This window comes from Lepidochelys kempii, chromosome 9 (genome assembly GCF_965140265.1).
Source record: "Lepidochelys kempii isolate rLepKem1 chromosome 9, rLepKem1.hap2, whole genome shotgun sequence".
NCBI classification, from domain to species: domain Eukaryota; kingdom Metazoa; phylum Chordata; order Testudines; family Cheloniidae; genus Lepidochelys; species Lepidochelys kempii.
Genome location: NC_133264.1, coordinates 17,984,499 through 18,004,829, shown reverse-complemented (window position 1 = coordinate 18,004,829; position 20,331 = coordinate 17,984,499). Strand labels below are relative to the sequence as shown.

The following is a 20,331-nucleotide window of genomic DNA, read 5'->3' as shown; positions in this document are numbered from 1 at the left end:
CGGGGTGTGTGATCGGTGGGGGGAGCGGGAAGAAGCACTGGGGCGGGGGGGTGTAAGCGGTGAGGGGAGCGGGAAGAAGCACTGGGGCGGGGGGTGTGTAAGCGGTGGGGGAGCGGGAAGAAGCACTGGGGCGGGGGGGGGTGTAAGCGGTGGGGGGAACGGAAAAGCACAGGGCGGGTGTAAGCGGTGGGGCGTGGGGGAGCGGGAGGGAGCACTGGGGCGGGGTGTGTGATCGGTGGGGGGAGCGGGAAGAAGCACTGGGGCGGGGGGGTGTAAGCGGTGAGGGGAGCAGGAAGAAGCACTGGGGCGGGGGGGGTGTAAGCGGTGGGGGGAACGGAAAAGCACAGGGGGGGTGTAAGCGGTGGGGCGTGGGGGAGCGGGAGGGAGCACTGGGGCGGGGTGTGTGAGCGGTGGGGGGAGCGGGAGGGAGCACTGGGGCGGGGTGTGTGAGCGGTGGGGGGAGCGGGAGGGAGCACTGGGGCGGGGGGTGTAAGCGGTGGGGGAGCGGGAGGGAGCACTGGGGCGGGGGGTGTAAGCGGTGGGGGGAGCGGGAGGGAGCGGTGGGGTGGGGGGGAGCGGGAGGGAGCACTGGGGCAGGGGGTGTGTAAGCGGTGGAGGGAGCGGGAAGAAGCACTGGGGGTGTAGGCGTCGGGGAGCGGGAGGGAGCACTGGGGCGGGGGGAGGCGGTGGGGGGAGCGGGAAGAAGCACTGGGGCGGGGGGTGTGAGCGGTGGGGGGAGCGGGAGGGAGCGGTGGGGTGGGGGGGAGCGGGAGGGAGCATTGGGGCGGGGGGGTGTAAGCGGTGGGGGAGCGGGAGGGAGCACTGGGGCGGGGGGGAGGCGGTGGGGGGAGCGGGAAGAAGCACTGGGGCGGGGGGTGTGAGCGGTGGGGCGGGGGGGGAGCGGGAGGGAGCACTGCGGGGGGGGTTGCGGAGGCAGGTCCGGGTGTAAAAGCGGAGTTAGTGCTGCCCGCCCCCAAAAGAAGTTGCGGGTAAAAGCGCTCAGATTTGCGAGCCGAGCCCTGCCCAGCCCGCCCGCGGGAGGGCAGGGCGGTGCGCTGGGCTGGGCTGGGCAAGGAGGCTGCGAGGCCGGTGATTTGCTGCTTTGCGGCGGCTTTGAAGGATTTGGAGCGCTGCGCCCGGGAGGTGCGGGGCTCCATGGAGCCTGTTGATCACACGCAGCCAGGGCTGCGGGGGAGCTGAGAGCGGCCGGCGCCCCACACCGCCTCGGAGGAAGCACGCGCTCAGCACCCTTGGGCTCCGGCGGCTCTGCTCCGGACCACGACCTGCTCCAGCAGCCATCGTCTCTGCCCCTGCCCGATGCTAGCTCCTGCTGAGCCCGCTCAACTTTTGCAGCTGGCGGTTGGCAGCCCTTGATCCCCGAGATGACCCCGAGAGCCTGGCTGCTGTGTCTGTCCTGGACCCTGGCTGCATCGCTGCAACTTCAGCAGGGCATGTAAGTGAAGTGAGGTACCGCTGCTCCTAGGAAATGCTTGTCCGTGGCGCGTCTGACCAGCCTGCTACATCTAGGGCTCGCTTAGCCCTACTGAGGCGAGAGCTGTATCTAGCAAGTAGCCTTCTCTACATCCTGTGCTGGCAGAGGGATGCAGCAGATGCCCAGGGGTGCTGGAAATTGCTCTGAAAGAACTGCAGGCTCAGAATGATTAAATGATCATAGAGGCTATAGTTGGGGTTACAATGATAAAAACTAACCAACCTTTAGGGAAAAAAATGGGATTTTTAAAAGACACTGCATTGCATCCTGTTTGTTTAGACTGTGAACTCAAGGACTGTGTCAAGGACTGTGTCTTATGCCTGTAAAACGCATATGATGCTGTTGTGTGTTATAGACCTAATTCAGTGCTATCTATATAGTACATACACATCAGTGCTCATCCTGTGACAAAAAGTTTAATTGGGTTTTTCTTTTGTTTACTTGACAGCTTCCTTTGCAAGCAGCTGAACAATTCCAGTTTTAGGGACTTTTTTGTAAAGCATGGTTATTAGTGAAATATGTAATCTCAGAAGAAAAGTGTTTTTTTTTTCTTTTCTTTTTCTAAGCCTGCCTTCTTCCCTCACTTTGGGTCTGAAGGCAGAGATGATCATTAGTGACTGAATGAAGATCTTTGCGTTTATTTTCTGCAGAGCTGGAGACCCATTCATGTTGGTGTAACAATAAAAGGACAGAGTTAAGCCTGAAACAGCTACAATATTCTACAGGCTTTATGGGCTAAGGGGCATTTTCAGCTTTAACTAGTGCTTAAAGCTTCAGTAGAGAACACTGGATAGTAAAATGTAAATCCAGTTAGGAAGACTAAAGGACTGAACCAGAGAGAGGTGAGAGATTGAGCACTGGAAAAAACAGCTGCCTAGAGATATACACACACTGCTAATTTGCAGACACAAAGGCATCAGTGCCCACCCATTAATATTGAGTCAGTGGGTATCCATTCTTGCATACTGAAGCTCATGTGAGATGTATACGATAACATATTAAATGTCTGCACGCCACCGACATTGTATGTTGTTAGTTTTCATAAATATTGAAAAATGCGACCAGAAAAACTAGTATTTAATCATTTAAAAAGTAGAACAACCCTCAAGGTTTGTGAATCTGTGTTCACAGTTCTGTGCCTTGTGTTTTGTAAGCACAAATTGTGGTTTTAGTCTCCATGACTTTACAGAGGTGGGGGAAAGTGATGCTTTTTACACCTGTAAACAATCTGACAGCATGACCATCATGACATTAACAGTGCTTTTTTATTTAAAAGGAAACAGCTCTGTTTACCACTTTATATTTCCATAGTCCATCTCCTGCAAGATTCATTTTGCCATCTAGTTACTGTAGATATCACTGAATCTCTGGCTAGGCTACCAGTTCCTGTTACTGCACAATGTATTCCCTGTGGAATAGTCTGCAAATACAGATTCAGAAAACTACTTTCAGTTAGAATAATGACATCTCTTAATTTTATGTTGAGCCCTTAGGGGTCACTGTCTGAGGAAAGCATTTTCTTCCTTTTGTTGAAGACTCTTGGTGGGTCTTTGAGTTAGTTTTCTGCAGTGAGTTGTTTTGTTTTTTTTAAAATTCTAATGTAAGGACTACCATTGATTTATATTTCCAGATTTGTTCACATTTCGCTTAAGCAGCTGTGCTAACCAAGGTTGTGCAGTTTTGAGGGTAATATTAGTTTAAAAGAGACACTTCAGAGAATGTCATTTTAAGTCTGAAACTCTGAATTTGGTAGGTCATCCCCAAATAACTTTGTTTGCTTATTCTATTTACCTTTTTAAGAGAGAGTCTCTGTGAAAAGGAATATCATGAATAGCAGCATACTGGTATCTACATTGATTATCCAAGCCATCATACATATTCAATTTTTATCTGAATAAGGACAGTCTGGAATGGTAAACAGCAGTGGCAAAGCCTTAGGTGCTTTTCCTGGGTGGTTGTCTTTTCGATGGAGAATAGGCTGCTACCGTAACTCTTAATGTTATTTTAAACCCGAGTGAGTAAAAAGGAAAATCTTCCCTTCCTTTGCAATCACCGTATACAGCTTCCTTGGTTTCATTTTAGGCATTCCACCAAGTGAGCATTTTTCAAAAAAAGGTTACTTTGTAGAGGTGAGGTTATGCTGATTGCTAGCATGGGGTGTTGCTACAAGTTTTCACTGGGAAGCTGCGGAATGGAGCCAAGGGTGGATCTCCTTTCCCATAGCATTTTATACAGTTAAATTGATTTGTAATGTGCCTTTTACAAAGGATGCTCATTGTCAGTGGGATAAGGATCACAAAATGGACCACTGAGAATACATCATGCTGGCTGCTTCCTTTTAAGTTCTTAATTTAAGATCTTGTCTGGATGAGAATATACAGTACGCTTCTCATACTTGTTTTTAGTCTGCTAGTAACTCTAGAACTCACTCCTAGCTAGAATGTAACGATTCTGTGTAGGTATTTGTTATACTCGTGGTCTGATTCCAATCACCCCGGGGTGGGGGGCGAGATTTTAATGCATAGCAGATTACAGGGCGGCTATTTCCGACAACCATGTTTTTAGACAATTAGCCCTGATGATCTTGTATTCAAACTTTGAGTGAATAATTCTGGAATCACCAGAGTACAAGTACACAGCTCTTTTCTAAACCCTTGTTGCTTAATACTGTAAATGAGAAGTCACCAACATCTCTTGTTTTAAAAAACAAACAAACGTTTCTTTAGGAGCTATGGGTTTACTTTTGCTGCAGTGAGCTTTTCAGGCTAAGGTGTGGTATGTTTGAGGCTATGGGGTGGTGAGAAGCTATACCATAGATAAGGCAGCAACAGGGATTCTGTTTCATGTAAAATAGCATAGAGTAAAGGGGCTCTGCATGAATAAGAACTGAGGGGAGAGGGTTCAATTTGATTGAACAAATATACTGTTGAGGATGTACTTTTGGGAAGCTAGTTAATTATGTAAGACAGAGCAGAAAGCAGGAAATATAAGCTGTCACAGAGGCTGAATTGAGTGTCTTTCATGTTACCTTCAAGCAATAAGTATCGTTAGAGTTCACCATAAGTACTGAGATAGTCTCTTCTTTTTCCCCAGTAATACATATTTAGCTATCTAATAGGTTTCCACAAAGAAATTATTGTTCATAAACAAGTGGAAGGAAGAATCTTGTTCTTTTCAAACAGAGGGCATAGTTCTTCACTGTGTCTTTCTTTCCAGGCTTGGAATGCTGTCTTAGAAGATCTGTTACAGGATCTAGATACAGCCTTAAACTAAAATGTTGATTTCCATGTGTCAAGATTCCTCCCCCACTCTGAACTCTAGGGTACAGATGTGGGGACCTGCATGAAAAACCTCCTAAGCTTATCTTTACCAGCTTAGGTCAAAACTTCCCCAAGGTACAAAATATTCCACCCTTTGTCCTTGGATTGGCCGCTACCACCACCAAACTAATACTGGTTACTGGGGAAGAGCTGTTTGGACACGTCTTTCTCCCCAAAATACTTCCCAAAACCTTTCACCCCACTTCCTGGATAAGGTTTGGTAAAAAGCCTCACCAATTTGCCTAGGTGACTACAGACCCAGACCCTTGGATCTTAAGAACAATGAACAATCCTCCCAACACTTGCACCCCCCCTTTCCTGGGAAATGTTGGATAAAAAAGCCTCACCAATTTGCATAGGTGACCACAGACCCAAACCCTTGGATCTGAGAACAATGAAAAAGCATTCAGTTTTCTTACAAGAAGACTTTTAATAAAAATAGAAGTAAATAGAAATAAAGAAATCCCCCCTGTAAAATCAGGATGGTAGATACCTTACAGGGTAATTAGATTCAAAAACATAGAGAACCCCTCTAGGCAAAACCTTAAGTTACAAAAAAGATACACAGACAGAAATAGTTACTCTATTCAGCACAGTTCTTTTCTCAGCCATTTAAAGAAATCATAATCTAACATGTACCTAGCTAGATTACTTACTAAAAGTTCTAAGACTCCATTCCTGGTCTATCCCCGGCAGAATCAGAATATAGACAGACACACAGACCCTTTGTTTCTCTCCCTCCTCCCAGCTTTTGAAAGTATCTTGTCTCCTCATTGGTCATTTTGGTCAGGTGCCAGCGAGGTTACCTTTAGCTTCTTAACCCTTTACAGGTGAGAGGAGCTTTCCCCTGGCCAGGAGGGATTTCAAAGGGGTTTACCCTTCCCTTTATATTTATGACACCATGTATGCTGATATAGTTCAAAACTTGCATCTCTGCAGAGCCACACCTCATCCGTAAGTGGGCAGAGTTGGCATCCTCCCCTGCCTTACTCCCACCCCCATCCGCAAAGCTACAAATGGATCTGGAGCCAGATACTTGCTGGAATAATTTCAGTATCAGGCAAATTGGTTGAGAATCTATTAAAGAATAGAATTATCAGACCCATAGATGAACATGATTTGTTGGGGGAAGAGTCGATATGGCTTTTGTAAAGGGGAATCATGCCTCACGAATCTATTAGAATTCTTTGAGAGGGGTCAACAAACATGTGGACCAGGGTGATCCAGTGGATATAGTGTACTTGGACTTTCAGAAAGCCTTTGACAAGGTCCCTTTCCAAAAGCTCTTAACCAAAGTAAGCAGTCATGAGATGAGAGGGAAGGTCCTCTCATGGATCAGTCCTATCATTTAATCAGTTAGACAAAGGGTAGGAAGAAATAGTCAGTGTTTGGAACATAGAGAGGTAAATAACAGTGTCCCCCAGGGATCTGTACCGGCACTAGTGTTCTTCAATATATTCATAAATGATCTGGAAAAAGGGCTAAACAGTGAGGTGGCAAAATTTGCAGACAATACAAAATTACTCAAGATAAGTGCAAAGCAGACTGCAAAGAGCTACAAAGGGACCTCATAAAACTGAGTGACTGGGCAAGAAAATGGCAGATGAAATTCAGTATTGATAAATACAAAGTAATGCACATTGGCAAACATAATCCCAACTATACGTGCAAAATGACGGGATCTAAATTAGCAATTACCAGTCAAGAAAGAGTCATAGATACATAGATTCATAGATATTTAGGTCAGAAGGGACCATTATGATCTTCTAGTCTGACCTCCTGCACAACGCAGGCCACAGAATTTCACCCACCACTCCTGCAAAAAACCTCACACCTATATCTCTGCTATTGAAGTCCTTAAATCGTAGTTTAAAGACTTCAAAGAGCAGAGAATCCTCCAGCAAGTGACCCATGCCCCAGGGCAGATTGGAAGAGGCCCTGGAGGAAAATTCCTTCCTGACCCCAGATCAGCTAAACCCTGAGCATATGGGCAAGACTCATCAGCCAGTTACTACAGAAAATTCTTTCCTGAGTAACTCGGATCCCACCCCATCTAATATCCCATCACAGGCCATTGGGCCTATTTACCATGAATATTTAATTACCAAAACCATGTTATCTCATCATACCATCTCCTCCATAATCTTATCGATTTTAATCTTAAAGCCAGATAGATCTTTTGCCCCCACTGCTTCCCTTGGAAGGCTATTCCAAAACTTCACTCCTCTGATGGTTAGAAACCTTCGTCTAATTTCTAGTCTAAATTTCCTGGTGGCCAGTTTATATCCATTTTTTCTTGTGTCCACATTGGTACTGAGCTTAAATAATTCCTCTCCAGTATTTATCCCTCTGATATATTTATAGAGAGCAATCATATCTCCCCTCAACCTTCTTTTAGTAGTCAAGCCAAGCTCCTTGAGTCTCCTTTCATAAGACAAGTTTTCCAGTCCCTAGTAGCCCTTCTCTGTACCTGTTCCAGTTTGAATTCATCCTTCTTAAACATGGGAGACCAGAACCGCACACAGTATTCCAGGTGAGGTCTCACCAGTGCCTTGTATAACGGTACTAAAACCTCCTTATCCCTACTGGAAATACCTCTCCTGATGCATCCCAAGACCGCATTAGCTTTTTTCACGGCCATATCACATTGGCAGCTCATAGTCATCCTATGATCAACCAATACTCCAAGGTCCTTTTCCTCCTCCGTTACTTCTAATTGATGCGTCCCTAGCTTATAACTAAAATTCTTGTTATTAATCCCTAAATGCATAACCTTACACTTCTCATTATTAAATTTCATCCTATTACTATTACTCCAGTTTACAAGGTCATCCAGATCCTCCGGTAGGATATCCCTATCCTTCTCTAAATTGGCAATACCTCCTAGCTTTGTATCATCCGCAAACTTTATTAGCACACTCCCACTTTTTATGCCAAGGTCAGTAATAAAAAGATTAAATAAGATTGGTCCCAAAACCGATCCTTGAGGAACTCCACTGGTAACCTCCCTCCAGCCTGACAGTTCACCTTTCAGTAGGACCCGTTGTAGTCTCCCATTTAACCAATTCCTTATCCACCTTTCAATTTTCCTATTGATCCCCATTTTATCCAATTTAACTAATAATTCCCCATGTGGCACAGTATCAAATGCCTTACTAAAATCTAGGTAAATTAGATCCACTGCGTTTCCTTTGTCTAAAAAATCTGTTACTTTCTCAAAGAAGGAGATCAGGTTGGTTTGGCACAATCTACCTTTCGTAAAACCATGTTGTATTTTGTCCCATTTACCATTGACTTCAGTGTCCTTAACTACCTTCTCCTGCAAAATTTTTTCCAAGACCTTGCATACTACAGATGTCAAACTAAGAGGCCTATAATTACCCGGATCACTTTTTTTCCCTTTCTTAAAAATAGGAACTATGTTAGCAGTTCTCCAATCATACGGTACAACCCCTGAGTTTACAGATTCATTAAAAATTCTTGCTAATGGGCTTGCAATTTCATGTGCTAATTCCTTTAATATTCTTGGATGAAGATTATCTGGGCCCCCCGATTTAGTCCCATTAAGCTGTTTGAGTTTCGCTTCTACCTCAAATATGGTAATGTCTACCTCCATATCCTCATTCCCATTTGTCATGCTACCGTTATCCCTAAGATCCTCTTTAGCCTTATTAAAGACTGAGGCAAAGTATTTGTTTAAATATTGGGCCATGCCTAGATTATCCTTGACCTCCACTCCATCCTCAGTGTTTAGCGGTCCCACTTCTTTCTTTCTTTGTTTTCTTCTTATTTATATGACTATAGAACCTTTTACTATTGGTTTTAATTCCCTTTGCAAGGTCCAACTCTACTTGACTTTTAGCCTGTCTCACTTTATCCCTACATGTTCTGACCTCAATAAGGTAGCTTTCCTTGCTGATCCCTCCCTTCTTCCACTCCCTGAATGCTTTCTGCTTTTTCTTAATCACCTCTCTGAGATGCTTGCTCATCCAGTTTGGTCTACAACTCCTGCCTATGAATTTTCTCCCCTTTCTTGGTATGCAGGCTTCCGATAGTTTCTGCAGCTTTGATGTGAGGTAATCCGAGGCCTCCTCTGCCTTTAGATCCAAAGTTCTTCAGTCCAATCCACTTCCCTAACTAATTTCCTTAATTTTGGAAAGTCAGCCCTTTTGCAATCAAAAACCCTAGTTGCAGATTTATTTTTGTTAATCATTCCGTTCAGTTTGAACTGAATTAGCTCATGATCACTTGAGCCAAGATTATCCCCTACAACCATTTCTTCTATGAGGTCCTCACTGCTCACCAAAACCAAATCTAAAATGGCATCCCCTCTAGTCAGTTCAGCAACTACTTGATGAAGGAATCCATCAGCTCTCGCATCTAGGAAAATCTGAGCCCTATTATTATTACTAGCACTCGTCCTCCAGTCTGTATCTGGGAAGTTAAAGTCTCCCATGATCACAGTTTCCATTAGTATTTACTTTATTAAAAACATTAAAAAGGGCTCTATCCATATCCAAATTAGATCCCGGCGGTCTATAGCACACCCCAAGCACTATCCCAGGGGAGGCTCTAATAGTTTTATTCCCCAATTTAATTTTTGCCCAGACGGTCTCAGTCATATCTATTTCATCGCTTCTTATTTCTTTACATTCTATCTCATCATTGATATACAATGCTACTCCACCACCTTTACCTTTATTTCGGTCTTTCCTAAACAGCACATACCTTTCAATACCTGTAGTCCAGTCATGACGACTATTTCACCATGTTTCTGTTATCCCTATAATATCTGGTTTCACTTCCTGCAGCAGTAGCTCTGGTTCCTCCATTTTGTTACGTAGGCTCCTCACATTAGCGTACAAACATCTTAATTTTTGCTGTTTGGCCTCACTCATATTCTGTACCCCATTAGGCACGGTCATTTTACTGCCAGTATAACCTATTAGACTGGTATCTACACTGCCCTTCCTCCTACCCATGGCTGTATCCTCTCTTACTTCATTTTCTTTCCTCTCAATGCTAAAATCCGGCGTGGAGATTACCTGGACATCTCCCAACCATCTCCCCCAAATTCCTAGTTTAAAGCTCTCTTAATCAGTTGTGCCAGCCTCCATCCTAGAAATCTATTTCCTTCCCTACTCAGATGAAGTCCATCCTGAGAGAACTGTCCTCTGTCCATGATCGCCTCCCAGTGGCCATACATCCCAAAGCCCTCCTTATAGCACCACTGCCTAAGCCATCTGTTGATAGTCATAATCTTGTCACACCTTTGTTGCCCTTCTCTAGTAACAGGCAGAATCCCACTAAAATAGTCCTCTGAAAACTCTGAAAACATCAGCTCCTTGTCCAGCAGCAATCAAAAAAGCTAACAATGTTAGGAATAATTAGGAAAGGGATAGGTAATAAGACAGAATATATCATGCCATTATATAAATCCATGGTACGCCCACACCTTGAATACAGCGTGCACTTCTGGTCACCCCATCTCAAAAAAGATATATTAGAATTGCGAAAGGTACAGAGAAGGGCAACAAAAATGATTAAGGGTATGGAACAGCTTCCATATGAGGATAGATTAAAAAGACTTGGGTTTTTCAGCTTGGAAAAGAGATGACTAAGAGGGGTATGATAAAGGGCTATAAAATCGTGATTGGAGTGGCGAAAGTGAATAAGAAAGTGTTATTTACTCCTTCACATAACACAAGAACCAGGGGTCACCCAATGAAATTAAGAGGCAGCAGGTTTAAAACAAAGATAGGGAAGTACATTACTTCTTCAAACAATGCACAGTCAACCTGTGGAACTCGTTGCCAGGGGATGTTGTGAAGGCCAAAACTGTGACTTAAAAAAAAATTAGATAAATTCATGGAGGATAGGTCTGTCAATGGCTATTATTAAGGTTAAGATTTTGTCATGGCTATTTTTCGTAAAAGTCATGGACAGGTCGTGGACAATAAACAAAAAGCCCATGACCTGTCCCTGACTTTTACTAAAACTAATGGAAGGGATAGGGAGGGAGGCTGACTGCTGTGGGGACTGAAGCCTGAGACTTGTGGGGTGTGTGGTGGGGACTGACAGCCTGCGGGAGGGTGGGAGGACTATTTTCATTTGTCATCTTGAGGGGAAGTGGTGAACTTTTACACTGAATAGAAAATAGGCCAGTTGTTATCTTGCAGTCTGGTACTCTTGGTGAGCACCAGAGAAAGCACTTGCAGGTCACTCTAATTACATAGACTGTGAAACAGCTCACATTTTACAATATCTTATATTTAGAGTCTGCTTCAGCGTAGTATCTATTAACTTGGAATTTCGGGTCTTTCAATAGGTGAAGGTGTTTTTCTTCTGCTGTTTGCTTTGGCAAGAAGTCTAAAGATAGTGAGTGTTGTCATATTGTATTTTTCCTTAATTGATTTGTTGCACATTTTGCTACTCTTTTTTGATAAAAATGGGCTCAAGACTTTTGTATTATGTTGTGAAAAGCCGAAAAGACATGACTGTAAAACCTGATAGTCCAAAGTATCTTTTTTTTTTGAGGATGAACCTAACTTCCCTGTTGTAGAGTAATTCCTACTTTTTATAAATACCTATGGTATACTGTCATATAAATCACATAACATACATGATATGAAGGGTTTGGAAATTTGCCAGACTTAATCATGCTTGTCTAAAAACAGCTTTAAAGATTTAAAGCTGAATTTTGAAAGGAGTCAGAGTTAGAACCCAAGCTCCCATTGAATTTCAGCGGGATTTGCACTCCTAACTCCCATAAGATTCTTTGACAATATCAGCCTAAATATGCGTACAGCAATAGAAACCATAGGCTTTGCTGTGAATTTCATTGTGCAACACTTTCCATTGTTCAGAATAATTGTCATGTATATGCACTTCCTGATTTTTAATAAAAATTCCTCTAATTCACTGTGTGTGCGTGTGTATTGTTTACGTCCAACTCCATTTATTTATCATAGTGCTGTGCATGCAAATTTATGACTGATAAGGCAAAGCATTTGTACTAAAAGCAGCAGGGGGGGATAGAGGAAGAGTTAGCATTTGGACACTGTTTCAGCAGGGCCTTTTTAGTTACTGGAAGCTTGGTCAAACTCCTGTACCTGGGAGTTATCTGAACATTCAGAAAGCTGGTATGTTTCACCAGTGAAAGACTTGATTCGTTTAGGCATGGATAACGAAAACTTTGAACTTGCCATGGTTTTAGTCCTCACTAAGATCTTTGCTTTTGAGATAGTAGAGAGGGGAGAGTGGGGAACTGATTTAGAAATAACAAAAGGAAAGACATTTCAAAATTTGCACGTTGGCAGCGTGCTGTTTTGTGTTAAAGGTCAGATTCTGCTCTCACTTATATCTTTCTAAAATTGGAGTCCATAGGCACTCTGGAATTATCCTGGTGTAGCTGAGAATTTGACCCTGAATTTTTAAACTATTGAGGTGCTTTGCTTTGGTTACATATGTGTGCACCAGGAACTAGAGATGTGGACCATTACAAATTGAAAGAAATATAACCATATTTTCCAGTATGTTTAGATATATCTTTGATCCCATAAGTATGGGAAAACATGAATGAATTTTAAATCAATGGGCCAAATTTACTCTCCATTATACTGTGGTAATTCCGTAATAATCTGGATTTACAAGGGTGTAAATCACAGTAGAAATTAGCCTCAAGTTTTTGTTAGGCCAAAGAATTCCTTGACAGGCCCATACTGCACATAGAATCATAGAACTGGAAGGGACCTTGAGAGGTCATCTAGTCCAGTTCCCTGCACTCAAGGCAGGACTAAGTATTATCTAGAGTCTAGATAATCCTAGTCTAGTCTAGATTCTAGACCATCCCTGACAGGTGTTTGTTCAACCTGCTCTTAAAAAGCCCCAGTGATGGAGATTCCACAACCTCCCTGGGCAATTTATTCCAGTCCTTAACCACTCTGATAGTTAGGAAGTTTTTTCTAATGTCCAACCTAAACTGCTCTTGCTGCAATTTTAAGCTCATTGCTTCTTGTCCTATCCTCAGAGGTTAAGAACAATAATTTTTCTCCCTCCTCCTTGTAGCAACCTTTTATGTACTTGAAAACTGCCATCCTGTCCCCTCTCAGTCTTCTCTTCTCCAGATTAAATAAACCCAATTTTTTCCAATCTTCCCTCATAGGTCATCTGTTGTAGACCTTTAATCATTCTTGTTGCTCTTCTCTGGACCCTCTCCAATTTATCCACGTCTCCTGAAATGTGGCACCCAGAACTGGACACAATACTCCAGTTGAGGCCTAATCAGTAGAGTAAAGCAAAAGAATTGCTTCTCGTGTCTTGCTTACAATACTCCTGCTAATACATCCCAGAATGATGTTTGCTTTTTTTTTTTTTTTTTTTTTTTTTGCAACAGCGTTACACTGTTGACTCATGTTTAGCTTCTGGGCCACTATGAACCCCAGATCCCTTTCTGCAGTACTCCTTCCTAGGCAGTCATTTTCCATTTTGTATGTGTGCAACTGATTGTTCCTTCCTACGTGGAGTACCTTGCATTTGTCCTTATTGAATTTCATCCTATTTACTTCAGACCATTTCTCCAGTTTGTCCAGATCATTTTGAATTTTAATCCTACCCTCCAAAGCACTTGCAACCCCTCCCAGGTTGGTATCCACCACAAACTTTATAAGTGTACTCTCCATGCCATTATCTAAATCATTGATGAAGATATTGAACAGAACCAAACCAAGAACCGATCCCTGTGAGACTCCACTCGTTATGCCCTTCCAGCATGACTGTGAACCACTGATAACTACTCTCTGGGAACGGTTTTCTAACCACTTATGCACCCACCTGATAGTAGCTCCATCTAGGTTGTATTTTCCTAGTTTGTTTATGAGAAGGTCATGTGAGACAGTATTAAAAGCAAAGGAGTACTTGTGGCACCTTAGAGACGAACAAATTTATTTGAGCATAAGCTTTCGTGAGCTACAGCTCACTTCATCGGATGAATTCAGTGGAAAATACAGTGGGGAGATTTATATACGTAGAGAACATGTTACCATACACACTGTAACGAGAGTGATCACTTAAGGTGAGATATTAACAGCAGGAGAGCGGGGGAGGGAAAAACCTTTTGTAGTGGTAATCAAGATGGGCCATTTCCAGCAGTTGACAAGAGCGTCTGAGGAACAGTGGGGAGGGGAGGGAAATAAACATGGGGAAACAGTTTTACTAAGTGTAATGACCCATCCACTCTCAGTCTTTATTCAAGCCTAAGTTAACTGTATCCAGTTCGCAAATTAATTCCAATTCAGCAGTCTCCCCTTGGAGTCTGTTTCTGAAGTTTTTTTTTGTTGAAGTATTGCCACTTTTAGGTCTGTAATCGAGTGACCAGAGAGATTGAAGTGTTCTCCAACTGGTTTTTGAATGTTATAATTCTTGACGTCTGATTTGTGTCCATTTATTCTTTTACATAGAAACTGTCCAATTTGACCAATGTACATGGCAGAGGGGCATTGCTGGCACATGATGGCATATGTCACATTGGTAGATGTGCAGGTGAACGAGCCTCTGATAGTGTGGCTGATGTGATTAGGTCCTATGATGGTGTCCCCTGAATAAATATGTGGACACAGTTGGCAACGGGCTTTGTTGCAAGGATAGGTTCCTGGGTTAGTGGTTCTGTTGTGTGGTGTGTGGTTGCTGGTGAGTATTTGCTTCAGGTTGGGGGGCTGTCTGTAAGCAAGGACTGGCCTGTCTCCCAAGATCTGTGAGAGTGATGGGTCGTCCTTCAGGATAGGTTGTAGATCCTTGATGATGCGTTGGAGAGGTTTTAGTTGGGGGCTGAAGGTGATGACTAGTGGCATTCTGTTATTTTCTTTGTTGGGCCTGTCCTGTAGTAGGTGACTTCTGGGTTCTCTTCTGGCTCTATCAATCTGTTTCTTCACTTCAGCAAGTGGGTACTGTAGTTGTAAGAATGCTTGATAGAGATCTTGTAGGTGTTGGTCTCTGTCTGAGGGGTTGGAGCAAATGCGGTTGTATCGTAGAGCTTGGCTGTAGACAATGGATCGTGTGGTGTGGTCTGGATGAAAGCTGGAGGCATGTAGGTAGGAATAGCGGTCAGTAGTATTTCCGGTATAGGGTGGTGTTTATGTGACCATCTCTTATTAGCACCATAGTGTCCAGAAAGTGGATCTCTTATGTGGACTGGTCCAGGCTGAGGTTGATGGTGGGATGGAAATTGTTGAAATCATGGTGGAATTCCTCAAGGGCTTCTTTTCCATGGGTCCAGATGATGAAGATGTCATCAATGTAGCACAAGTAGAGTAGGGGCATTAGGGGACGAGAGCTGAGGAAGCATTGTTCTAAGTCAGCCATAAAAATGTTGGCATACTGTGGGGCCATGCAGGTACCCATAGCAGTGCCGCTGATTTGAAGGTATACATTGTCCCCAAATGTGAAATAGTTATGGGTGAGGACAAAGTAACTAACTAAAGGCACATATATGCACATATATATTGTGGCATAAAAGTTAATCCCATATTAAAAAACAGACATGCAAAGTCTGGATGAGCATTTGGTTAGGTACAGTTGCTATGCAAACTATCAGTTTTGAAGTCAATAATAGATGAGCGCATAGCCCCTTGCATGGCATCCAGCAACATGACATCTCAACCCTTTTGTTGTGTTAGTGTTTATACCAATAAATGCTCCTCTACTTATTGACAAACCATGTGTGCTTGCTTTGATAAATGCATATTATGTTGCAATTTTTTTTCACGTGCTCTCCTTTTTATAATTGCATTCTTCTTCAAGTGGCAGGCACTTTGGTCAGCTTATTTATCTCCAAAGAGCTATGTACACCAGTCTCCATGCGATAACAGGAAACCTGTGGCTCAGGAGCTATCACGATCAGTAGAAACCATATTTTCTCCACTGTCCTTGTAATGTGCCTGTTCCACACATGGATTCATATGCCCAACCAGCCTACCCCACCTAACACCAATCAAATGCACGTGTGATGCTCTGTACCTCGGGGGAACACCCTATACCCCAATGTTCATCCTTATAAAATTATTGTGTGGTATCGAATGCAAAGTTTGTCATGTTGGGTGTCTTCGGAAGGCTCATGATGCACTGAGCATGGTTGTTACAGTAATGTTACAGTAATTGTTACAGTAATGTTATAGGTTATAATTCCATGTATATAGATATGAGGCTGCAAATGTATCCTCATGTCTTAAAGCAAGCTCAGGCAAAAACTCTTTTAGAACAGAAAGGCAGTTCACACCTCATCAGGGCATGTATGGGACAAACCCAGCCCAGCCTCACAGGAGCAAAGGACTCTGGCCTAGGCAGCAACGAAAGAATCTGTTGGACTCGAGTGAGTCATCCCCCCTTCCTTTGGCCAGCTTGGAACTGTGATGAGGTATTGCTCACCTGAATCGGGGGTGGGGGGTGGCGGGGTGCAAAGCCAGGAGGGAAGAAAGGACATGATAAAAGGGGGAGACGTTTGCCATGCTCTCTCTCTCTCTCCCACCTACATCTATGGACACCACACCAGGCGACTGAAGCGCTGATCAAAGGGGAGAGCGTGGCTGAAGAGCAACCAGCCATTCTGTGGTGAGAAGCATCTAAGTTTGTAAGGGCATTGAAAGTGTTAAGATCAGCTTAGAATGTGTTTTGCTTTTATTTCATCTGACCAAATCTGACTTGTTATGCTTTGACTTATAATCACTTAAAATCTATCTTTATAGTTAATAAATCTGTTTGTTTGTTCTACCTGACGCAGTGTGTTTGGTCTGAAGCATGTCAAAAACTCCCCTTGGGATAACAAGCCTGGTACATATCGATTTCTTTGTTAAATTGACAAATTCATATAAGCTTGCAGCGTTCAGTGGGCATAACTGGACAGTGAAAGATGGAGGTTCCTAGGGTTGTGTCTGGGACTGGAGATATTGGTTAGTGTCATTCAGTTGCAATGGGGCAATGAATCAGCATCCTCATCGCGCCACCCGCCAGTACTGACAGCAGTCAGGGAAGCTAATGATCCAACCAGTGAGCTGGATTCCACGAGCACCAGCTCAATGAATTCTGGCGCTGTTGTCACCGACAACTCCAACGTGCAGCCCGGTGACTTTTATGTCATTGGTCCAGCTCTATAGTGCTATAACTCGGCGTGGAGGGTTTGTCGGCTACCAAGTGTGATTTACTCGGCGTTCTTGCTCATCGACATACTATCGACATCATTTGCTTGCAAGAGACATATGTGGCAACTGCCGAAGCTGGGCATTACAGTATGGACGATTTCGACCTGCTGTGCCATGTGGCACACCCGAACCATAGCCGAGCCACATATGTTCGGTCCAGTATTGCAGATGCCATTCAGTTGATGTCTACTGAATTCTGTGACACCATCCAGGTTGGCGGTTTCTGGCTGGCAAATGTATACAAGCCTCCAAGCGTCAGCTGGAACCAACAGATTCTACCAAGTCTGCCACACCCAGCTGTCGATGTTGGAGACTTCAACAGCCATCACACAGACTGGGGGTATAAGGAGGTTGACACCGACGGTGAATAACTTGCAGACTGGGCATCTTGAAATGACCTTGCCCTTATCCATGATGCTAAGCAGCGAGGCACATTCCATTCTTCTAGATGGGATTTTGACTACTCTCCTGACTTGTGCAGGGTCAGTTCAGTTCATGGCCATCCTCAGCCAGCAACATGCCAAGTCTTGGATAACTTCCCATGCAGCCAACACAGACCGTCGCTGATCCATATCGGGCTACAGTTCCCAGTTGTCAAGAGTTCCAAAAAGAAGCAGTGGAACTCCCGAAAGGCCGACTGGGAAAAATACCAGGAAGTGATGGAGAAGAGTGTAGCAGCACGGCATATGTTGGTAAATGAGACCCACTGTCACTTTTGTGGTGCTATCTACAAAGCAACCTGCAGAGCCATCCCACGTGGTTGCCACCCGGTCTACATCCCCTGTCTTGATGTGGAGAGCGCTGCCTTGCTCAAGTGGTATGAGGCCTGTGGTGACCCAGATGTGCTGACCATCTGATCGAATCATTGGACACTGCTCGCTGAGCTAGATGGGAGGAGATGTCTGAGAGGATGAGCTTCACCGGCTCCAGCTGCAAGTGTTGGAGTCTGCTCCAAGCCTTGGAGCACTACAGCAGCCACCTGCACTCTGCCGACCCCCAGTGACACCCAACTAGGTACCCGGACACCTACTTAAAGTGGCCAGAACACCTCTGGAGAAACAGGTGCGCAGACAAGTGAGGAACGAATGGCATATGTTTAACCGTGTACACCAGATCATATGCTGCCCAGAACCATTCACTGTAACACAGAGCTGGAACAGACACTGGGTAGCATCAAGTGTGGAACAGCTGCGGGCTATGACAACATATCTCCAGAATTCCTGAAAAAACTTGTCCCCCGTGCTCGGCTCTGGTTTGTGAAATTCTTCCCCAGGGTCATCAGTGAAGGGAGGCTACTGAAGATATTTAATATTTTAATATGGAGATATACCTATCTCATAGAGCTGGAAGGGACTTGAAAGATTATCGAGTCCAGTCCCCTGCTTTCACAGCAGGACCAAGTACCATCCCTTATTTTTGCCCCAGATCCCTAAATGGCCCCCTCAAGGATTGAACGCAGAACACTGGGTTTAGCAGGCCAATGCTCAAAACACTGAGCTATACTTCCTCCCCCCCCCAATATGGCGCACCGCAAAAGTCACTGGCATCCTAAAGCCTGGAAAGGACACAAGTCAAGCATCAAGCTATCGACCCATATCATTGTTGTTGATGTGCTTCAAGGCACTGGAGCGCTTGGTCCTACAGTGCATATTACCCGATGTGGAGAGAATTTTGAGCCCTGACCAAGCCAGCTTTCACCGAGGCCACACTGCATGCGACCAAGTACTTGCGCTGATCACATTTGTTGAAAATGGCTTCCAGAGAAACTTGAAAACAGGTGCTGTTTTCAATAATCTAACAGCGACGTATGATACAGTATGGCACACTGGCTTGCTTGTGAAGGTGTCACAGGTCCTGCTACCTTGGGTCACAGGCATTGTTGAACTGTTCCTCTGCAATAGGCAGTTCAGAGTCCATATGGGGGAGAAGACGAGTGCTTGGAGACGACAGAGCAATGGGTTACCCCAGGGCTCTGTGGTTTTGCCAGCCCTGTTCAACGTTTACATCAGTGACCTGTCAACAATGGAATCACAAAAGTTCATTTACGCAGACGACATCTGTTGTGGTACCCAGGCCCGGACGTTCCACGAGTTTGATGCCATCTTAAACCGGGAGATGACAAAGTTAGCTGACTACTGTAAGACTTTGGTGCCTCCAGCCAAGCATCATAAAAACAATCTCCAGTTTGTTCCATCTTCATCACACCAGTGCAACCTGAGAACTGAATGTTTATCTGAATGGTCAGAAGGTGAAGCATGAAGTAGAACTGGTCTACCTAGGTGTGACCTTAGACCACACACTGAGTTACCATGCCCACTTGAAGAAGACAGCAGCTAAAGTTAAGACTTGCAACAATTTTCTTAGCAAACTGGCAGGTTTGTCATGGGGTGCTCGTGCTCCAACTCTGTGGATGTCAGCTCTTGCCACCTTGTATTCGGTGGTGGAGTACTGCCCACCAGTATGGAGTCAATCGTCACACACCAAACTGGTGGATGTGCAGTTACATGCTGTCATGCGTATCATCTCCGGCACCCTGCGTCCGACTCCACTCCCATGGGTTCCAGTTCTGAGCAATATTGCTCCTCCTCATATCAGATTAGAGGTTGCTACTGGCAAGTTACTGGAGAAAGCACGTGCCAACTCAAGTCTGCCACTGCCCAATGACCTTTTAAACCACCAGCTGCATGGTCACCCATTGCTGGTCACCCATTGCTGTCACGTTGCCCATTATGGTCTCATCTGCCATGCCAGGATGTTAGGGTGGAAACACTCTGGCGAGAGGAATGAATATCTGTTATAATCCCCAACCAGTCCCTCATTGCCAACCCCACAATTTGCCCGCCTGGTTTTGACCTGCCCCGTCACCAGTGGTCCCTGTTGAACAGGTTCCGGACCGGGCAAGGTCTTTATGCAGCCAACCAGTGTCGCTGGGGCCTTCGTGATGGCCCTTTGTGCACCTGTGGCGCAACACAGCCGATGACACACTTTGTCGATGAGTGCCTGCTGACTAGGTTCAGCCGTGGCCTAGAAAAACTGCATCACATCACTGAAGATGCCATCACTTGGCTAGATGACTGTGCACGCATTAAATAATCCAAGGAGCAGCTTACATACCAGAGGCAGTGCGTGAACAGCCCAGGAGTGGGGGTTCTCATGGCAGAGCAGGGTAAGGCTGGCTCCCAGAGTCAAGGATTGGGGTGATCTAGCGGATCACCGGTCCAGACAACACCAGAGGGGAACATCGCAGCTGGATATACCACCCAGTATCTTGCTTTACACTAATGGCCTGATCTTGCACCATAGAAGTAAATGAGAGTTTTACTACTGA

General features: G+C 44.6%; 1 protein-coding gene across 11 annotated transcripts in view; it reads left to right on the top strand.

Annotated features, from left to right (window-relative positions):
• Window positions 1-982: 982 nt before the first annotated feature.
• LOC140917185 (uncharacterized) overlaps window positions 983-20,331 on the top strand; it is a 315,283-nt gene continuing 295,934 nt past the window's right edge. For all 11 annotated transcript variants that reach the window (XR_012160738.1, XM_073359435.1, XM_073359429.1 and 8 more), the window contains exon 1: window positions 983-1,453. Coding sequence is in view for 10 of the 11 variants with exons in the window: in XM_073359435.1 (XP_073215536.1) it covers window positions 1,383-1,453 (71 nt within the window). In the remaining variant the exon portion in view is untranslated. The remainder of the gene's footprint in view (window positions 1,454-20,331) is intronic.